The 20,993-nt window shown below is 50.6% G+C and overlaps 2 protein-coding genes across 5 annotated transcripts in view; both read right to left on the reverse strand.

Annotated features, from left to right (window-relative positions):
* KRTCAP2 (keratinocyte associated protein 2) overlaps positions 1–20,993 on the reverse strand; it is a 139,985-nt gene that overhangs the window by 91,022 nt on the left and 27,970 nt on the right. The window lies entirely within an intron of this gene.
* On the reverse strand, positions 92–10,472 carry PKLR (pyruvate kinase L/R). Of its 4 annotated transcripts, none has more exons than XM_012767831.3 (11): positions 10,330–10,472; positions 9,151–9,333; positions 4,806–4,897; positions 4,582–4,713; positions 4,273–4,459; positions 3,643–3,913; positions 3,379–3,529; positions 2,588–2,740; positions 2,327–2,493; positions 1,074–1,255; positions 92–636 (listed from the first exon to the last, which is right to left on the reverse strand). In XM_012767831.3, exons 1-11 carry the CDS (start codon positions 10,427–10,429, stop codon positions 530–532), a joined length of 1,725 nt encoding a protein of 574 aa, XP_012623285.1. In that variant the 5' UTR covers positions 10,430–10,472; the 3' UTR covers positions 92–529. The 4 variants fall into 4 exon arrangements, with proteins under 4 accessions (XP_012623285.1, XP_075856311.1, XP_012623286.1 ...); XM_076000196.1 differs by having other exon boundaries at positions 9,151–9,262; positions 10,330–10,417; XM_012767832.3 differs by lacking the exon at positions 10,330–10,472 and adding an exon at positions 9,921–10,008.

A 20,993-nucleotide genomic window follows, 5' to 3' on the forward strand; every position in this document is an offset into this window, starting at 1 on the left:
CCATTAGTCATCATGAAGGGGTAGCCTGCCCTGGCAGGAGATGCTCAGATTATCATGAAGGCCACATGTGAGAATGACAAACTACGAAACATGGATATACAGTATTTTTAAAATAGTGATTCTGCGGAGAATGTGGACAAGATTGCCCTGTCTCCTCTCTCCCCCACCCCCACAGATGGGAAACTGGGGGTTATGGAATTAACCAGCCAAACTGGGATTAAAGGCTCAGGGCATTTTAGGGCCGGCTGAACAGATTGGACTCAGGGAATCTACAGTTGGCGCCGTTGGGCGGCCAGTGCATAATTGGACACAGACTTTCAGGGCCTGTGTGAAACGGAGGGGGGAGGAGCATGCTGGCATGGGGCCAGAAGGCAGATGTGGTCTTGGACAGGCCTCAGATAGGGAGGGTTGGGAGTAGCGAAGAGAAGACTTAGGGGTGGGGCTTTGGAGGGGTGTGGGTTGGCGGAGGCGGACAAGGGAGGAAGGGATGGGGTGCAGGGTAGGCTGGCTCCGAGGAGGGAGGGGCATCTCAGGGTACACTCAGCACCCTCATGATGTTGGTATAGCCAGAGCCAGGTCGCCAACCTGTCACCACAATCACCAGGTCCCCAGCACGGAGGAAGCCACGGAGCTTTCCTGGGGGACAGAAAGAAGATGATAGTTATTGAGAGACCAGGCTAGCTCCATGATGAGAACCAGCCATCACTCTCTGTCACCTCAGGGCTATCCTATAGGGAGTGGGGAGGCTGAAGCAAACTGTATGGTATGTCCCACAGGTGGCACCACAGGGAATGTGACCACTGCGGTATATTAAAGCCGCAGGTGTGTCTGTGGGGTGGGATGGAGTGTGCTGCTAGGTAGCAAGGCTGTCCTCCTGTGTGACTGTGCTGATGGGAAGAGGTGGGGTATGATCAAATGCCAGATTGATACCTCTCAGTCTTAGTGCATCTCAGAGGGAAAATCTGGGACCAGGGGAGAAAGGCAAGGCCCTTTGAGTGGGTGTGGGAAGCTGGGTTAGGGGACTCCTGATACTAATGGTGGGGTGGGTAAGGAGGAAGGTCTAGTTGGCTCACCACTTTCAATGCCAAATTGCACCCGGCGATCCACATCGTCTGCCCAGATGGCCTCTGGAGGTTCACGGTAGAGCAAGGGGAAGACTCCTCGGCACAGGTGGGCCTGGCGAGCAGCCTGGGCAGAGCGGGTGACAGCAATGACTGCTGCCCGAGGTCGGTAGCGAGACAGAAGCTGGGCTGAGCTGGAGGAGACAGAGAAGGACAGCCCAGAACAGTGAAAGGGTGGTGAACCAGGCAACAAAAGTTTGGATTCTGGTTCCAGGTGTCACTGACGAGCTGTGTGACCCTGGGTAAGTTGTCATACTTCTCTGGGCCTTAGTTTTCTTTCTTTCTATTCTTTCTTTTTTTTTTTTTTGAGACAGAGTCTCACTTTGTTGCCCAGGCTTGAGTGAGTGCCGTGGCGTCAGCCTAGCTCACAGCAACCTCAAACTCCTGGGCTCAAGCAATCTTACTGCCTCAGCCTCCCGAGTAGCTGGGACTACAGGCATGTGACACCATGCCTGGCTAATTTTTTCTATATATATCAGTTGGCCAATTAATTTCTTTCTATTTATAGTAGAGACGGGGTCTCGCTCTTGCTCAGGCTGGTTTCAAACTCCTGACCTCGAGCAATCCGCCTGCCTCAGCCTCCCAGAGTGCTAGGATTACAGGTGTGAGCCACCGCGCCCAGCCAGGGCCTTAGTTTTCTTACCTGTAAAGTGAGTATAAGAATGCCTGCTCTTCCTACCATACAAGAAAGATATGAAATAATGAGGAATCTCATTGAGAAACATAAAACCCTTTTGAGAATGTACATTTATATAGTGCTTAAGTTATACGTAGTACTTTATGGCTCCTTTTAATCCCCACAACCCCATGAGGAACAAATGGTGAACTCACTACAGACATGAGGAAACAGACCAGGCTTATGGAACTAATTTTCAGAGCAAAGACTTGAACTTAGACCTACAGGGTCTTCTGCAATACCTCAGCATTGTAAGGCCCTGCAGGATAAATGGACTTGCCTCTGAGCCCTAGAAGCCCAAATGGCCTTCAAACTAAAGTGCCCAGTGATGCCACTGTCTCCTTTCAGCTCCCTGGAACTCACTGGCCTGATTCAGCCTCTCCTGGCCTCAACCTCTCCTAGATCCCTCTACACTTGCCCCACAATGATACTCTTCATCCCTGATGACCAGATTAAACCCAGGCCTGTGGCTCATCCCAACCTACCCCTGACCCAAACTCTGTCTGGGCATTCCCAGTGACCCCCTCACCGGCCACTTGTGGTCAGCACGACGATGGCAGCAGCACAGCACTTGAAGGCGGCCTCCACAGCGCCGATGGCAGTGACCTCAGTGGGGTCACGGCTCAGTGGTGCCGCCCGACGTAGCTCCTCAAACAGCTGGCGGTGGTACACTGCGGCCTCTGCCTCCCGGGCAATCTGCAGGTGCCAGCATGTCAGGCTGGGCGGGGGCTCCGGGGGCTGGAAGGGGTTTGGTTCCCTGGCCCATTTGCCTTTCATTCTGAGTTCCTACCGCATGCTGCATCTTTACAGCTTCCACGGGGAAGTTGCCCTTGGCGGTCTCCCCTGACAGCATGATGCAGTCTGCCCCATCCAGCACAGCGTTGGCCACATCGCTCGTCTCTGCCCTCGTTGGCCGGGCCTTGGTGATCATGCTCTCCAGCATCTGGAGGGACACCATGCGCATCAGAGCCGTAGCAGTCACACTCTGCCCAAACTACTTCTCTGACACCCACACTCTCAGAGTGCCTTGGAAACCAGGATAACAGGTGGGGTGAGGTGGCTCACGCCTGTAATCCTAGCACTCTGGGAGGCCAAGGCGGGCGGATTGCTCAAGGTCAGGAGTTCAAAACCAGCCTGAGCAAGAGCGAGACCCCATCTCTACTATAAATAGAAACAAATTAATTGGCCAACTAATATATATAGAAAAAATTAGCCGGGCATGGTGGCACATGACTGTAGTCCCAGCTACTCGGGAGGCTGAGGCAGCAGGATTGCTTGAGCCCAGGAGTTTGAGGTTGCTGTGAGCTAGGTGGATGCCACGGCACTCACTCTAGCCTGGGCAACAAAGCGAGACTCTGTCTCAAAAAAAAAAAAAACCAGGGTAACAATCACAAGCTGTGTGATCTTGGCAGTTCAATGTTCTCATCTGAAAATATGGGTCACAGTATCTCTACCTAACTTGGTTGCTTGAGGATTAAACACTGGACAGAATAATGTGTTATAGACCTAAGGTGTAGTTATGAACCCTCAGGTGTCCCTAAAACCCACAGAGTGCCCCAGCCCTAAGGGCTCACTCCAGACCTGTGTGGCACAGACGACAGGCTTGCCCGCCAAGTTGCAGCGCCCAATCATCATCTTCTGAGCCAGGAAAACCTTCTCCGCTGGGATCTCGATGCCCAGGTCTCCACGTGCCACCATGATTCCGTCGCTCACCTCCAGGATTTCATCAAACCTGGACGGTGAGAATTAGGGCTGTGGCAGAGCCGGGAGATCCCAGGGAGAGGCAGACAGGAGAAGAAAGGGCAATGGTTATAGGGCCCGATGGAAACAAAGACCCAGCCTCACTTCTTCACGCCTTCGTGGTTCTCGATTTTGCTGACGATCTTGATACCCTGTCCTTCCGGCCCCAGAGCAGCTCGGACGGCAGCCACGTCGCTGGCTTTCCGCACAAAGGAGGCAAAGATGATGTCCACGCCATGCTCCACTCCGAAGCGCAGGTCCCGGGCATCTTGTTCTGACAGCCCTGGCAGGTCCACTTGGGCACCCGGCAAGTTCACGCCCTTCCGATTGCCCAGGATGCCGCCGTTCTCCACTTGGGTCACCAGCCCCTCTGGGCCTGCGGACATGGGAAGAGCTAGCTTGGGTCAGGGGTGAGGCCTTGGACATAGTCGTGGCAGAGAGAACACCGGGCTTGGACCCCCAGAGATCAGGAACTCGTCTCTCCGCCCTTGTTCTGGGCCCGGCACCGAACAGGCACCGGAAGAACGTCCGCGGGAGGAACGAGGAACCCACGTTAGTGCTGACCCATCCCTAACCCGGGGCGGGCGCGCATCTGGATCGGGGGACTCCGGGACGGGACGGGTGCGGAAGGACGCGCGAAGGGAAGTTGTGGGGGGTCTGAGGGCGACCGGGAGCCAAAGGGGAAAGGGTGCGCCCAGCGCTTGGGCGTGGCCCCGGCGGGAGGCGAGTCCGCACCGATTTTCTGGACCACTAGGCAGATGAGCCCGTCGTCAATGTAGATCTGGCCCCCCACTGACACGACCCGGACGATATTGGGGTAGTCGACCCACACGGTGTTCGCGTCCCCCCGCGTCCGGAAGGCCGGGTCCACAGTCACCAGCACCTGGGAACCCTTCACGAGCTCCACCTCCGACTCGAGGCCCTGGGGGCGGAGGCAGAGGAGACCTGAGTTCTGCCCCTCGGGGTCCGGCCCCGCCCAGTAGCCTCCGTGCTCTCCCTCCCCTCCCCCGCCCTGGACGTGCGGGTCCCAGCCCAGCCTCTCACCCCCTGCAGGATCCCAGTGCGTATCTCCGGTCCCTTGGTGTCCAGGGCGATAGCCACTGGCCGGTAGCTGAGCGGGGAAGTGGCAAAGCTCTCCACCGCCTCCCGGATGTTGGCGATGGACTCAGCGTGATACTGGGGGCGGGAGCCGAGCGGGGGTTTCAGGGGAAGGTAGCCAGGACCCCCGGGGGAATCCTCCAACCCCACCCTCCTCCGCGTGGCCGCACCTCGTGAGAGCCGTGGGAGAAGTTGAGTCGCGCAATGTTCATCCCGGCCTTGATCATCTCCTTGAGGCGCTCCACCGAGCGAGATGCTGGCCCTGGAACCAGAGATCCCGCTCTGATGACCCATGGGCACTCTCACAGACAGGAGTCTCCTTACCTGGCATTTACAGCCTGACACAGCTCCTGCTCACAGGTCACAGATTTCGTGTCCCTCTCTAGCCAACGTCTGTCCCTTTGGGGAGACAGCACTGGGGGCGTCTTGGAGGGGGCGTCCTCAGCCAGGCCTGAGGTAACTGTGTGGGGGAGTGATGTAAGTGCTGCATGTGGGGGTGACCCAGGTGAGGGTATTTTGGGGGGGTGTTAGAGCTGACAGGCCTCATTGAGGAGAGCGGAGTCCTCTCCCACTCCTGCTCTGTGGATAGGGCAGCTGCTAGCTCACAGCCGGTTGCCTAACCTTTCCAGATCCTTGTGCACTGGTCCTTCTCACCTGCTCAGGGACACATTGTTAGCCATTCTCTGGTCCTCTATGTCACCAGTGTTTTCCTTCCTACTGGATTAATCCCATCAGCATGTAAACCTGCTGTTATTTCTTTCCTCATTAAAAAATAATCTTTTAATCCTGGTTTCCCCTCCAGCTACAGTCCTATTCTTTGCTCTCCTTTGCAGCAAAGCTCATTTCAAGAATTATCTGTAGTTGCTGCCTCCAGTCCCCCTCCCTCCGTTCTCCCTTGAACCCACACCAGCCAGGCGTTGGCCCCCATCTCGACACTGCATCTGTTCTTGTCAAGGTCACCAAGAACCTCTGTGTTGTGGCTCAGCACAATATTCAATGTTCAGTCCCCAACTACCTTGACCACCAGCAGGTTGGACACTCATCCCTCCCCCACACACCTTCTGCCTTGGCCTCCAGCACCCCACCTTCTCCTGGCTGACTCTTACCTCCCTGGCTACTCCTTCTCAGTCTCTTTTCCCTGTTCCTCTCCTTAACCTGAGGTGCCCTGTTCTCTTCTCTGTCATTTTACCTGCTCTCCTTTGGTGATTTCAACTAGTCTCATGGCTTCATATATCATCTCTATGCTGACAGCTCCCAAATTTACATCTCCAATCCAGACCTTTCTCCCGATCCGAGGGTTGTGTCTCTGACTGCCTACTCTCCATCATGCTTGGATGTCTGAGAGGCAAGTTGAGCTCAACATGTCCCAACTGAACTTCTGATCTCCCCCTAACCTTCCACTGTAGTCTTTCCTGCCCAGTTGATGCATCCTTCCAGTTCTTCTTCTTCTTCTTTTTTTTTTTTTTGAGACAGTCTTACTCTCTTGCCTGGGCTAGAGTGCAGTGGCGTCAGCCTAGCTCACAGCAACCTCAAACTTCTGGGCTCAAGAAATCCTCCTGCCTCAGCCTCCCAAGTAGCTGGGACTACAGGTATGCACCACCAAACTGGCTAATTTTTTCTTTTTTTTTAGTAGAGATGGGATCTCACTCTTGCTCAGGCTGGTTTTGAACTTCTAAGCTTAAGTGATCCTCCTGCCTCAGCCTCATGGGTAGCTGGGACTACAGGCACACGTCACTGTTCCTGGCTAATTTTTTTCTATTTTTAGTTGTTTGGCTAATTTCTTTCTATTTAGAGTAGAGACGGCGTCTCGCTCTTGCTCAGGCTGGTTTCAAACTCCTGACCTCAAGCAATCCCCGGCTCCGCCTCCCAGAGTGCTAGGATTACAGGTGTGGGCCACTACGCCCGGCCCATCCTTCCAGTTCTTCATGCCAAAACCTCTGTTGCCCTTCACTCCTTTCTTCTCCACTCTCACCCACCACCCCATATCCAATCTATCAGCACACCCTGTCAGCTCCACCTTCAAGATATAGCCAGAGTCTGACCACTTCTCACCACCTCACTGCCACCACCTGGTCTGAACCAGTAATACTGCAGGAGCAGCTTCTGTCCTAGCTCTGCCCCAATCTATTTTCCATACAGCAGCCAGGAGGGTTCTGTTAAGCCACAGGTAAGATCTTGTCATTCCCTGCTCAAAACTCTGCAGTAATTTCCCATTTTATTTGGAGGAAAATTCAACTCAGATTTTTAAAATGGCCTACAAAGCCCCACCTGATCTTTCTCTGCCCCATAATCTCTTCATGTCTGTTACTCTTCCCCCGGATGGTTTCTGGCTATTCCGACCTCCTTGACTTAAGGCCTTTGCACTGACGGTTCCTTTTTTCTGGAACTCTCTTCTCCTAGATATCTGCATGGCTAATCTCTCATCTCCTTCAAGTCATTGCTCAGGTCTCATTTTCTCAATAACAGCTACCTTGGGGCTGGGTGCAGTGGCTCATGCCTGTAATCCTAGCACTTTGAGAGGCCGAGGCAGGAGGATTGCTTGAGTTCAGAATTTCAAGACCAGCCTGAGCAAGAGTGAAACCCTCATTTCTACTAAAAATAGAAATATTAGCCAGGTGCAGTGGCGCATACCTCTAGTCTCAGCTACTTAAGAGGCTGAGGCAGGAGAATTGCTTCAGCTCAGGAGTTTGAGGCTGCAGTGAGCTATGATGATGCCACTGCACTCTACCCTGGGTGACAGAGCAAGACTCTGTCTCAAAAAAGGAAATTGAAGCCCCCTTCTAACTCCCTCACTTTCAAGAAAGGAGAAAAGAAAAGAAAAGAAAAGAAAAGAAAAGAAAAGAAAAGAAAAGAAACGAAAAGAAAAGAAAAGAAAAGAAAAGAAAAGAAAAAAGAAAAGGCCGGGCGCTGTGGCTCACGCCTGTAATCCTAGCTCTTGGGAGGCCGAGGCGGGCGGATTGCTCAAGGTCAGGAGTTCAAAACCAGCCTGAGCAAGAGCGAGACCCCGTCTCTACTATAAATAGAAAGAAATTAATTGGCCAACTGATATATATATAAAAAAAAAAATTAGCCGGGCATGGTGGCTCATGCCTGTAGTCCCAGCTACTTGGGAGGCTGAGGCAGGAGGATCGCTTGAGCCCAGGAGTTTGAGGTTGCTGTGAGCTAGGCTGACGCCACGGCACTCACTCTAGCCTGGACAACAAAGTGAGACTCTGTCTCAAAAAAAAAAAAAAAAAAAAAAAAAGAAAAGAAAAACAGCTACCCTGGCCACCATATTTAGGACTGCAACCTGCCTTCCATCCTTGCATCCCAGATGCCCCTTACCATATTCAATTTTTCTTTTCTTTTTTTCCTTAAGTACTTATCATGTTCTAACACACTAAATAGTTTACTTTTTATAATTATTTTTTTTGAGTCAGGGTCTTGCTCTGTTGCCCAGGCTGGAATGCAGTGGCATGATCATAATTCACTGCAGCCTTGAATTCCTGGGCTCAAGAGATCCTCTTACCTCAGCCTCCCCAGTAGCTGGGACTACAGACACATGCCACCATATCTGGCTGATTTTTTTCTTATTTTCTGTAGAGGGAGGCCTCACTATGTCACCCAGCCTGATCTTGAACTCCTAGCCTTGAATAATCCTCCCACCTTGGCCTCCCAGAGTGCTGGGATTATAGATGTGATAACCCCACCATGCCTGGCTTACTTTTTTTTTTTTTTTGAGACAGTCTTGGTCTGTTGCCTGGGCTAGGGTGCCCCATGGTATCATCATAGCTCACAGCAACCTCAAACTCCTGTGCTTGATCCTCCTGCCTCAGCCTCCCAAGTAGCTGAGACTACAGGCTCACATCATCATGCCCAGCTACTTTTTTCTATTTTTAGTCACCCGGCTAATAATGGCCCTGGCTGACTTTTTAAAAAATAATTTATTATGAGGCCGGGCACGGTGGCTCATGCCTGTAATCCTAGCTCTTGGGAGGCCGAGGCGGGCGGATTGCTCAAGGTCAGGAGTTCAAAACCAGCCTGAGCAAGAGCGAGACCCCGTCTTTACTATAAATAGAAAGAAATTAATTGGCCAACTGATATATATATATAAAAAATTAGCCGGGCATGGTGGCGCATGCCTGTAGTCCCAGCTACTCGGGAGGCTGAGGCAAAAGGATCGCTCGAGCCCAGGAGATTGAGGTTGCTGTGAGCTAGGCTGACGCCATGGCACTCACTCTAGCCTGGGCAACAAAGCGAGACTCCGTCTCAAAAAAAAAAAAAAATTTATTATGATTGTTATTTACTGTCACCCTCAGCTACACTGTCAGCTCCCCAAGGGTAGAGATTTTTGTCTGTTTTTTTCCACTGATCTACTCTCAGGGCCCAAAACCTTGTCTAGTAGGTGCTCAACAAATATTTGTTGAATGAATGACCTGGTCAAACACGGAGAAGTCTCAAAGGAGACAAAATATGAGGAAGCACCTAGAGAAACAGCCAAGAGGCCCTGGGAGCTGCAGGGTAGGGAGTGTTTACCGATGGTGGCAATGATGCAGGTGCTGCGAGCGGCCACAGGTTCAGAGTCGATGTCCAGCAGGCAGAGGTGCTCCAGGAAGGTGTCTGCCATGGCGGCTGACAGCTGCTGCCGCTGGAAGAAGGCATTGCCCAGCTCCTGGGTCAGTTGGGCCACACTGGCCCGCCGCAGATACCCCGCGGGCCCTGCAGTAGAAGGGGGTGCAGAGGCTGCATGGCACCTGCCTCCTCACCTTTCCTCCCCATGCTTTCATCTCAGCATACCCTCTGTGCCTTCCCTCCACTCTCCAGTTTGTCTTGAGCCCCGCTTGTAAGCTGGGCTTCATGCATACATTACCTTATTAACTCACAAGCATCCTGTAAAGCAGGTACTATTACATGCTCTATGATTAATCCTGATTTTACAGGATGAAATAAATTGCTCAAGATCATACAGCTTCTGAGTAACCAATTCAAATCTAGGTCTGACTAACTCTAGGCTCAAATTCTTGACCACCCAGTTATACTGACTCCTCACAACCCTGGAGTTCTTGCCCTTCAGCTGCTGACTTCAGCCTCAGCCTACCTCAATCTAGTCCAGTGTGGCCCCTCATTACGCAGGCCCAGAGTCACCCAGCTCTCTCTCCAAACGTCTTTGTTTTCTTCTTCCAACCCCTGGCAATTGGCTGGCTTCCCCACACACCCCTCTGAGTTTCCCCATCACCCTCAACGCTGCTCCAGGACCCTGTAGCTTGATCACGCCTAGCCCAGGGGGTCCCCGCTCCCAGCCGCACCTTCCATGCCACTGCTCGCCTTCCCTTCTCTATGAGTCTGCTCCACACTTCCGGGCTGTCAGAGGCAAGAGGCCTGGCTGGGCTGGGGATCGGCTCTGCAGACTGGTTAAAGTGTCACCAGTGTCTTCCCTTCCATGGGAAGCCCTGTATGCCAGGGGCCAGAGTCCAGGAACCACGGGAGTGCCCCGTGGCTCCCATGCTGCAGGCTTCCTCTGGCCTGCCTATAGCCCCTGGACACGAGCCCCAGCCCAGGGTCCATATTTAGGACACGGGAGACCCTGATGAACACAGATCCTCCCCAGTCCCTCTTAGCCAGCAGCAGGCACGGTGTGTTATACCCTCTACCCCCACTTCTCATTTCCACCCTCATTTTCCCCTCTGTTCAGTGGCCTCTGTCTCCCCTTCTTACCTCCTGGAGCCCCAATCAGGATGGACTTTGCTAAGTCTTTTTGGGACTTAGAGATCCATGACAAAAGCTGGTCGGGTAGTATGTTCTCTGGCATTGACATGCTTCCAAAGCATGTGACCGGGGCTGGCCGGACTGTGGAAGGAGAAGGAGAGGATGACAAAACTGCTGTTCTTATCTAAGGGGACCAGAGAATAGAAGAGGGGCACACCCAGTAGGCCGCTGCTTCCCCACAGAGTCCTTCCCCCTGACAGGCTGGCTCTCTGCCCCCCATCCCCTGGCATTCCCCACTCTCCTCTGTTATTCCTGATAAATTTTCAATCCATTTGTAGTGTCTGGTCATCACCCTGAATAGATTTTTGTCACCACTGATATGGTTCCTTTTGCTTTGTACTTTTTTTTTTCTTTTTTGAGACAGAGTCTCGCTTTGTTGCCCAGGCTAGGAGTGCCATGGCGTCAGCCTAGCTCACAGCAACCTCAAACTCCTGGGCTCAAGTGATCCTCCTGCCTCAGCCTCTTGAGTAGCTAGGATTACAGGTGTGAGCCACCATGTCTGGCTAATTTTTTGTTTCTATTTTTAGTTGACTGGCTAATTTTTTTTCTATTTTTAGTAGAAACGGGGGTCTCGCTCTTGCTCAAGCTGGTCTTGAACTCTTGACCTTAAGCGATCCTCCTGCCTTGGCCTCACAGAGTGCTAGAATTACAGGCCTGAGCCACCACAGCTGGCCTTTTTCTATGTACTTTCCTGAAGTTAGCCCTAGTGAGCCCAGAAAACAGGGGCTTTAGGCTGGGACTGGAGCCTGAAGAAAGGGAGGGGAGAACTATGGTAGTGTGGTGGGCGTAGGGCCGCCCCTTTTCCCAACTCTTTTGTCTGCACTGACTGAGAAATACAGCGTGCCTTGACCACTGTGTGACCTGGCCAGCTGAATGTTTTCCCCTGCAAGCCTGAACCCAAGCTGGTCCTTGAGCGTTCCCAGGCACTGATAAACTTGTTTAGATTGCTGCTAGGACTACTGAAAGATCAACCATGTTGCTAAACAGGCAGAAGGGAGCCCCACCCCCAGCCAAATTCCTTAATCAATCCCTCCCATGAACTCCATGCTCTGAGCCCCTCCTTGTGGACATTCCTAGGTGGGACATCCTTTGTCCCACTGTCCGCAGCCAGGATGTGCTACTGCTCCTTCCGTGGATGAGTTCCCCTTTGGACTGATCGCCCTGGCATTTAGTGCTTGTTTTTTTGGGACCCCAACCTGGATAGTTTGGGGCATCCCTTGTGGGAACTCCCCTGCTGCCACTTTTGGGGTGACTCTAGCCATGGGTTCAGCCAAGACAAAACTGTGGGACTCTCTGGAAGGGCTTTGATAGCATCATCATCATCACCTTGGTTACCCTTTGCCCATTTGCCACTGAGCACCTACTCTGTGCCAGGCCCTGAGGCTATGGTGGTGAGCAAAGCCAACAGGGCCTTTGCTCTTCTATGTGATTTACAGTAGAGGACGAGGACGGAGATAGACTATAAACAAGTATCCACTGCTAAATTTGACTGGCTTTAAAAAAATAAATAAACAAGTATCAAAAATAAACAGGCCGGGTGCGGTGGCTCACGCCTGTAATCCTAGCACTCTGAGAGGCAGAGGCAGGCAGATTGCTTGAGGTCAGGAGTTCGAAACCAGCCTGAGCAAGAGCGAGACCCCGTCTCTACTATAAATAGAAAGAAATTAATTGGCCAACTAAAAATATATAGAAAAAATTAGCCGGGCATGGTGGCGCATGCCTGTAGTCCCAGCTACTTGGGAGGCTGAGGCAGGAGGATTGCTTGAGCCCAGGAGTTTGAGGTTGCTGTGAGCTAGGCTGACGCCACAGCACTCACTCTAGCCTGGGCAACAAAGTGAGACTCTGTCTCAAAAAAAAAAAAAAGAAAAGAAATAAACATATAACTACAAACATTGTAAGTGTTGTTAAGCAATTGATCAGGGTGCTGGACTGGAGAAGCCAGTGGGGAGAGGAGAGAGGAATGTGTTTTAGACAAGGTGGTCGGAGAAGGCCCCTGTGAAGTGATCATATTTAAGCTGAGATTTGAAGGATGAGAAAGAACCAGGGGGGACAAATGGGGCAAGGAATTTTCTGTCAGGGTGGAAATGATATACGCCAAGGCTCCGAGGAAGAAAGACCTTCCTGCCAAAGAACAGAGCTGTAACACAGCCATGTGCCTGGAGTGGAGAGGCATTGTCCACGTGAAGTTGGGGACTTGAGCAGGGCCTTGTAATGTGGCGGGTTTACCCAGGGGAGAGACATAATCTAACTGACACCTTGGTCCTTCTGGTTGGTGGATGGAGAATAGATAGTAGGTGCAGGGAGACCTACCAGGGGCTAGGAGTAATCTATGTGGGAGATGAAGGACTGGGGTGGTGGCATTGGAGATGGAGAGAAGAGGTAGGTTTGAGAGGCATTTTGGAGGAGAGCCAACAGAGCACGATGACAGAGGAGTGTGGGAAGGGCGAGAGGAAAGCTTCCATTACATGCAGGACGACACCAAGGACTCTGGCTTGAGCAGCTGGGTAGATGGTAGTGATGCCAACTGAGACTTGGGAAGAAATAGGTTTGAAATGGGGGGAAATTCAAGCTTTCCATTTTGACAGACTAAGTTTGAGATGCTAATTAGTTGTTAAAATCCAGAGGCAGACAGCTGGGTCTGTTCATTGAACACTTCCTGTGTGGTGGAACAGTGTTTGGCACCTCCTGTCCACCATTTCCTTTTATAATTGTGACAATCTAGAAAGAAAGTAGGTTCAGCAGATCTGTTAGTAGATCTGTTATTATCTTTTGTGGTTTACCAACAGCCTGTCCACACCTTTGTGTATATTCCTGTTATGAAATACTCCTCAAATTATCCAATTTGAGAGAGTCCTCTATTTCCTGATGGAACGGTGCCGGACACACTTGTCTGAGGCTAAAAACCTTGTCAGTGGCGGAGCTGGGATGCAGGCCCAGAGAGTGTGGTTCCAGAGCCTGAGCTGCAGCCATTCCTTCCCTCTCAGGACTGTTTCAGTGGATGGGAAAGGGAGTATCCGCAGACTCTGGGGTTGGAAAAGAAGAGGTTAGAGAGTAGGGAGGACTCCTGAGAGGAAACCGGCAAGGGATCCTAAGCTCTCTGTACACAGGACAGATAAAGATGGGCAGATGCCGTAGCCAGAGGGAATGTGTTAGACCCCAGAGACTGGGGACTTTGGCCTTGTGCTTGAGGAGTTGGGGAGGAACATAGACTTTAGGGTTGTTTTGACAATTTTTTTTTTTTTTTTTGAGATAGCATCTCACTCTGTCACCCAGGCTAGAGTGCCCTGGCATCATCCTAGCTCACAGCAACCTCAAACTCCTGGGCTCAAGCAATCCTACTGCGGGACTACAGGCACGAGCCCCCATGCCTGGCTAATTTTTTCTATACGTTTTTAATTGGCCAATTAATTTCTTTTTATTTTTAGTAGACACAGGGTTCTTGCTCTTGTTCAGGCTGGTCTTGAACTGCTGAACTTGAGTGATCCTCCTGCCTCGGTGTTCTGACAATTTTGAACTGACCAGTTGGGAGGACAGGAATCTCAGAGATCCCAGTCCCAAGTGATTAACAGAAGGTGGGGGGTGGTGCCCCAAGGCAGCCCTTGTCCTGTCCAGCTAAGGGACAGAAGCTTTGACCTGAAATCAGGACAAAGAGGAAAAGCAGTCTGGCTGATCCTGGGTCCACAAGTGACCACGTGAGAGATAGTCTGCATTTTGTCATAGGGTCAGGCATGGGTGAGAAAACTGGGAGGACAACAGTCCCCCCAGGATCCAAACAGAACAGGTTTATCAGCTTTGTCAGATGAGCTCCCTCCCCACCCCCAACACACACATTTCCTGCAGCCTCAGACACATGTAAGGCACACAGACACAGACAGGAATGCAGGTGCCCCATCATTGCACCAGCCTGGATGGAGCCCCCACCACATTCCCTGCCCCACCCCAGACTTGGAAGATGTGAGGCCATTAAGGTCAGGTCTGTGCCCAGTGTGGGAATAGAGGCAGGAATGCTAACAGGTTATTAAACAGGTTTATTTATTTAAGACAAAGTCTCACTCTGTTGCCCAGGCTAGAGTGAGTGCCGTGGCGACAGCCTAGCTCACAGCAACCTCAAACTCCTGGGCTGGGGCAATCCTGCTGCCTCAGCCTCCTAAGTAGCTGGGACTACAGGCATGTGCCACCATGCCCGGCTAATCTTTTTTTTTTTCTATTTTTAATTGCCTATCTATTTCATTTTTAGTAGAGACTGTCTCGCTGTTTCTCAGGCTGGTTTTGAACTCCTGACCTTGAGCAATCCGCCCACCTCCGCCTCCCAGAGTGCTAGGATTACAGGCGTGAGCCACTGGGACCTAAACAGGGTTATTAAAAGCTTGTCCCATGGGTGGATAGAGTTGTGGTCAGGACACAGGGGGGCACCAGGAGATACTGTTGTGGGTGAGGGAGGGGGTCAAGGTGGCAGGCTTCACTAGAGCTGAACCAAGAGCTGAGGCTGCACACACACACGTATGCACACACAAAAAGCTACCCACATTCCACACACACCAACGCACACTGCACCCTAACGCGCGCGCACACTGAGACACCCCGCGCCTCACCCGCGCTCTCTCACACACACTCGCGCTCGCACGCCGTGCCGCGCGCACTCGCACACTCGCGCTTCCGCACACGCGCGGTCCATGCTCGGCCCGCCTAAGACCACCCGCCGCGCTTCGCCGGGAAGGGGCCGGGCCGCTGGCTAGGCGCAGCCCAGAGCCCGGGGAGGAGGCGCTGTGGCCCGAGGCTCCCTCCGCCCCCCCCCCCCCCCCCCCCCCCGCCGCCGCCGCCGCAGCGTCGTCTACCAGCCAGCCTGGGGCGGAGAAACACTCTGAGCCTCAGTTCCCTTATGTGAAAACCGAGATAATAAACCGTTAGGAGGGCGCAGCGCGATAATGTCGGTGGAAGCGGTGTGAGCGCCTCCAACGCAGAGGACCAGAGGGCGCATGGCCTCCTCGTGCACAGATGGGCACTGCTCTCTGGCTGCAGTGATCCGAATATCAGGGGTGGGACCCTGCATCCTTAGAATTTGTTAAAAATGTGCTTTTGTTTAACTGAATATATAAATAGTATACAAAATTTAAAGGTGCAGAGTATAGGTGAAGAACATCTCTTTTCCGAATTCCACGTCCCCTTTCCAGCTGCCCAGTTCCTCCCAGCACCTGACCAGATTTCAGAATTTTCTATGTATTTGCCAAGAAATAGACTCTGCAGATACAATGTATAATCTTTCCCCATTTATTTATTTATTTATTTATTTTTTCAGACAGTCTCACTCTCTTGCCTGGGCTAGAGTGCAGTGGTGTCAGCCTTGCTCACAGCAACCTCAAACTCCTGGGCTCAAGTGATCCTACTGCCTCAGCCTCCCGAGTACCTGGGACTACAGGCATGTGTCAATCATGCCCGGCTAATTTTCTTTCTATATATTTTTAGTTGGCCAATAATTTCTTCCTATTTTTAGTAGAGACAGGGTTCTCGCTCTTCCTCAGCTGGTCTTGAACTCCTGAGCTCAAATGATCCGCCCACCTCGGCCTCCCAGAGTGTTGGGATTATAGGCGTGAGCCACCGCGCCTGGCCAGGGCCCAGTTCTTGACATGACTCAACAGGATCCAGCTCTGGCTGTTCTCATAGGCTACAGACCTTCATATTCAATGGCACACTCCCCCATGGTGGGGGTCATACTCTCCTGTTCAGCTCTCCTCCCCCTTCCACCCTCTATTACAGCCAAGCCAATTTCTTTACACTTCCTTGCCCCCACCCCACCTTGCTCTTCCTCCTTGACTCTCTGCACCTTAGAAAAACTGGGAACCCCTCACTCCCCACATCTAACATCAGCCAAGAAACATCTTCGAAACATCTTCCACATCCACTACCTCTCCATCCTCACCACCACTAACTGTGGCCAGCCTCTGCTTGTCAATTTCCTGGATTCCACCTGCCTGAGGTCTCCATCTGTGGTAGGTCCCCACCTGCAGGGGAGCCTCCCACTGCAGCCAAAGTTGTCTGCCTACAAATCAGGTCTGATCAGCCTGCTCTGATCAAAGGCATTGCTGACTCTTCAGGGCATGCAAAGACCTTCCCCATCTGAATCAGGCTCACCTCTCTAGCCTCTATTCCTCCCTTTCTCTACTCCTTGGCCCACCCAAAATCCTTTTACTTCCTAAACATGAGTTGCTCTCTCTCAGTGTCACACTTTGCACACACTGTTCCCTACATCTGTGTACTCTATTTCCTCTATTAAACAAAATTCCTATTTAACCTTCTAGATTTTATTCCTCTCTGGCATCATTAAATGGTTTTTGTTTTTTTTTTTTTTTGAGATAGGGTATTGCACCGTTGTCCAGGCTGGAGTGCAATGGTGCAATCATAGTTCACTGCAGCCTTGAACTCTTGAGCTCAAGCAATCCTCAGCCTCCCAAAGCACTGGAGTTACAGATATGAGTTACCACCCAGCCATTAGATGGACTTTCTTGACTCCTTCTTTTGTTCAGTTAAATTTAGAACATACATCACAAGCTACTAAAACCATTAGATTTGGTACCACTAAAAGTGGGTCAACCAAGCCAGTGTGCCTCCTGATATAATGCAAGTACCTACTTCAGATGAGTTCTGAGACTAATGAAGTCTCAACTCTAACCAGTAGTTTGGAGGAAATACAGGGGATAGAGTAGTGAGTTAAATAAAAACTTGAGGATGCAATCAGCCAAATTTGGAATGTGGACAATTCTGCAAGCAAATGACTCAGCTTCATCAACAGTTAAATAGCATGAAAAAAAGGGGAGAAGAGGGAACTGTTTACTTAAAAATGATTTAAGACACATACCAGTCAAATTCAATATGTAGACCTTATTTGACTTCTGATTTGAACAAACCAATTGCAAATACATATTTGAGACCATCCAGGAAATTTAAACATGGATTATTAGATAATATTAAGGAATTACTGTTAATTTGGTCTATTGTACTTAAAAAATCTTTATCTAGGCCGGGCGCTGTGGCTCACGCCTGTAATCCTAGCTCTTGGGAGGCCGAGGCGGGCGGATTGCTCAAGGTCAGGAGTTCAAAACCAGCCTGAGCGAGACCCCGTCTCTACTATAAATAGAAAGAAATTAATTGGCCAACTGATATATATATATATAAAAAATTAGCCGGGCATGGTGGCGCATGCCTGTAGTCCCAGCTACCCGGGAGGCTGAGGCAGAAGGATCACTCGAGCCCAGGAGTTTGAGGTTGCTGTGAGCTAGGCTGACGCCACGGCACTCACTCTAGCCCGGGCAACAAAGTGAGACTCTGTCTCAAAAAAAAAAAAAAAATCTTTATCTATTAGAGATACACTCTGAAGTGTTTATGGGTGAAATGATATTGATGTAGGAGGTTTGATTTAAAGTATTCCAGCAAAGAAAAGAGTGTTGTGATGGGTGGGGGAGGAACAGAGGAAGGTGACTTAATAAAATCAGATCGATAATACATTGACAGTTATGAAATCTGGATGACATATATTTGGGGGTTCATTGGAATATTTCTCTATCTTTGGGTAATTTGTAAAAAAACATAGGCTGGGCGTGGTGGCTCATGTCTGTAATCCTAGCACTCTGGGAGGCCGAGGCGGGCAGATTGCTTGAGGTCAGGAGTTCGAAACCAGCCTGAGCAAGAGCGAGACCCCGTCTCTATTATAAATAGAAGGAAATTAATTGACCAACTAATATATATAGAAAAAATTAGCCAGGCATGGTGGCGCATGCCTGTAGTCCTATACTTGGGAGGCTGAAGCAGTAGGACTGCTTGAGCCCAGGAGTTTGAGGTTGCTGTGAGCTAGGCTGACGCCACGGCACTCAGGCTAGCCTGGGCAACAAAGTGAGATTCTGTCTCAAAATAAATAAATAAATAAATAAAGCTACTCAGGAGACTGAGGGGAGAGGATCACTTGAGTCCAAGAGTTTAAGGCCAACCTGGGCAATGTAGCAAGATCCCATGTCTTAAAAAATTTTAAATTAATTCTATTTATGATTATTGTTATGCCATACCCTCAACAAAAATGTGCCCCTCCTATCAAGAAATTCCAAGTGGTGGAGAAGACAGGCAAGAATTCAGGCAATGCCAGTATCTGGTGATCAGTATTCTGACTGAGGCGAGTTCAGGGGCCACAGGGAGACACAGGGGACACCTAACCTAATGAGAAATGGCATTCTGGAGCAAGTGACAGTTTTCAGGACACAGAGTTAGTCTCTGTAACAAACCATGAAATACAAGAGCTTAAGCCAGAGACTACCCTATTGGCCTGGGGATGTAGCTGAAAGCAGGCCCAGTCTGTCGGTTTGTCATTGCTGGAGCAGTGCTCCTAACCGTATGAAGAATAATGCCTGCCACAAGCCTCTTAGATACATATCATCTCCATTTTAGGGGTGAGAAAATGATGCTCAAAGAGGTTAGGTAATTAACCCCAAATCGTACCGATAAGGAGTGAAACCAGGGTTTGAACCCAGGTCTGGCTGACTGCAAAGCTGGGTTCTTTCCATGAGCCCTTGAGGCTTCAATGTGGCTGGGGGCACAGGCTGGCTCTGAGCACTTTTCCTCTTCCCAGGGACCCAGTGTGTTTCGTTTAGGAGACCTTGCCCTATTGCTCTGCCAAGTGTTTCCCAAAGGGGCTTAGACTGGGCGCAGGGAGCCCAGAGGCTCTTGTCATAGCCAGATTGAGCTCAGACTGTCCCAGATTTCCTCCAATTACTGCTGGGAATGTCATTTTCAGGAGGCCCCAGACTGGAAATGGGGAAGCGAGAGGCTTTTGTTCTGGGAGACACTGCCTCCCCATGGCAATCCTCTTTCTCTCAACCCCAAGTCTCATCCTGGATATCCGTAACACAGAGTTTGCAATGAGGGCAGATTAATAATTCCTTGGATTTGAATAATGCCTTAAATATTTATAAAGATCTTTCCCCTACTTTGCCGACTCTGATTCTCATCTCTGTCCTATGAATTGGTTAGATAAGGGACACATTTATCCTTTGATTCATTAAAAAGTACAATATGCTAGTATTTTTAATTTACAGATTTAGAACCCACTCGGAGAGGTCTTTTGGATTGCTGGACATCACCCAGCTGTTTAAAGTAGAGTCAAGACTGGGACCCAGGTGGCAATGCGCCTAAAGAGCACTTAGGTGGTGGGTTAGGCACAGGGAGTTCCAATTTAGCTTGGTAAGGACAAGGAAGGACAGCCTAGAATCAATTCCCCTTCCTGGTCTGTTTCAATTGCTCTTCTCTCTGAGGGTGAGCTGGCTGGCAGCTGACATCAGACCCCTGGGAAACCACAGAAGACAAGGTAAGTGGTTGTTAAATCAGGTAGAAGCCCATCGCCCAGACTTCTCACCCTTCCTTTGACTCATTACATGGCAGGCTCTGTGCCTTCCAATAGGGAAAGAGTCTTTTGCCCCACTCTCCACACTGGCCACTGTTAACTTCCTCCTTCTTCCTGGAAGTATCATTTGATCTCTAGACTGTTTGGGCTTCCTGCCACTCCTCTTTATATCCCCTTCTCTCTTTTTTTTTTTTTTTTTTTTGAGACTACTCTGTCACCCTGGGTAGAGTGCCATGGTGTCAGCCTAGCTCACAGCAACCTCAAATTCTTGGGATCCAGTCCTCCTGCATCAGCCTTCCAAGGAGCTGGGACTACAGGCACATGCTACCCATGCCAGGCTAAGTTTTTCTATTTTAGTAGAGATGGGGTCTTGCTCTTGCTCAGCCTGGTCTTGAACTCCTGAGCTCAAGCGATCCTCCTACCTCAGCCTCCCAGAGTGCTAGGATTACATGTGTGAGCCACCTTGTCCAACGTGTATGTCCCTTCTCTATCTCCTTTGTTAATTCCTCCTTATCTTTCCATCTTGTGATATAATAAAAAATATATATACATTGGTCTTTGACCCTTGTTCCTGACACAGAGCTTCTAAATTCTTGGGAATTTCCTGGGTGATAGGAGTGCTAGGAGCATCTTTTGTTCTAATGAGGTGACTCTTTTTTTTTTTTTTTTTTTTGAGACAGAGTCTCACTTTGTTACCCAGGCTAGAGTGAGTGCTGTGGCATCAGCCTAGCTCACAGCAACCTCAAACTCCTGGGCTCAAGCGATTCTGGTGCCTCAGCCTCCCGAGTAGCTGGGACTACAGGCATGCACCACCATGCCTGGCTAATTTTTTCTATATATATTAGTTGGCCAATTAATTTCTTTCTGTTTATAGTAGAGACGGGGTCTCGCTCAGGCTGGTTTTGAACTCCCGACCTCCAGCAATCCGCCCGCCTCGGCCTCCCAGAAAGCTAGGATTACAGGCGTGAGCCACGACGCCCGGCCCTAATGAGGTGACTCTTGGTGGGCTCCTCGAGAGGGGCTGGTCATCAAAAAGAACAAGCCATGATTACAAGCTTGGAACTTTCATCTGCACAACCCCCCACTCATCCTCTGGGGAAGGGAGAGGAACTGGAGATTGAGTTATAATTGGTCACACCCATGTGACAAGGCCTCCATAAAAATCCCTGAACTACAGGGTTCAGAGACTTCCAGCTTGGTGAACATGGCCACATGTCAGAAGGGTGGTGAA

Source organism: Microcebus murinus, chromosome 2 (genome assembly GCF_040939455.1).
Source record: "Microcebus murinus isolate Inina chromosome 2, M.murinus_Inina_mat1.0, whole genome shotgun sequence".
Taxonomy (NCBI): Eukaryota; Metazoa; Chordata; class Mammalia; order Primates; family Cheirogaleidae; genus Microcebus; species Microcebus murinus.

Excerpts from the sequence above, each read along its gene's own strand:
- PKLR (XM_012767831.3), bottom strand. The coding sequence starts at position 10,429 with ATGTCAATGCCAGAGAACATACTACCCGACCAGCTTTTGTCATGGATC. Across the intron at positions 4,898-9,150 it reads CTGCATCATTGCCACCATCG|GGCCAGCATCTCGCTCGGTG; the intron begins GTAAACACTCCC and ends CTCTGGTTCCAG. Across the intron at positions 3,530-3,642 it reads AACCACGAAGGCGTGAAGAA|GTTTGATGAAATCCTGGAGG; the intron begins GTGAGGCTGGGT and ends CTCACCGTCCAG.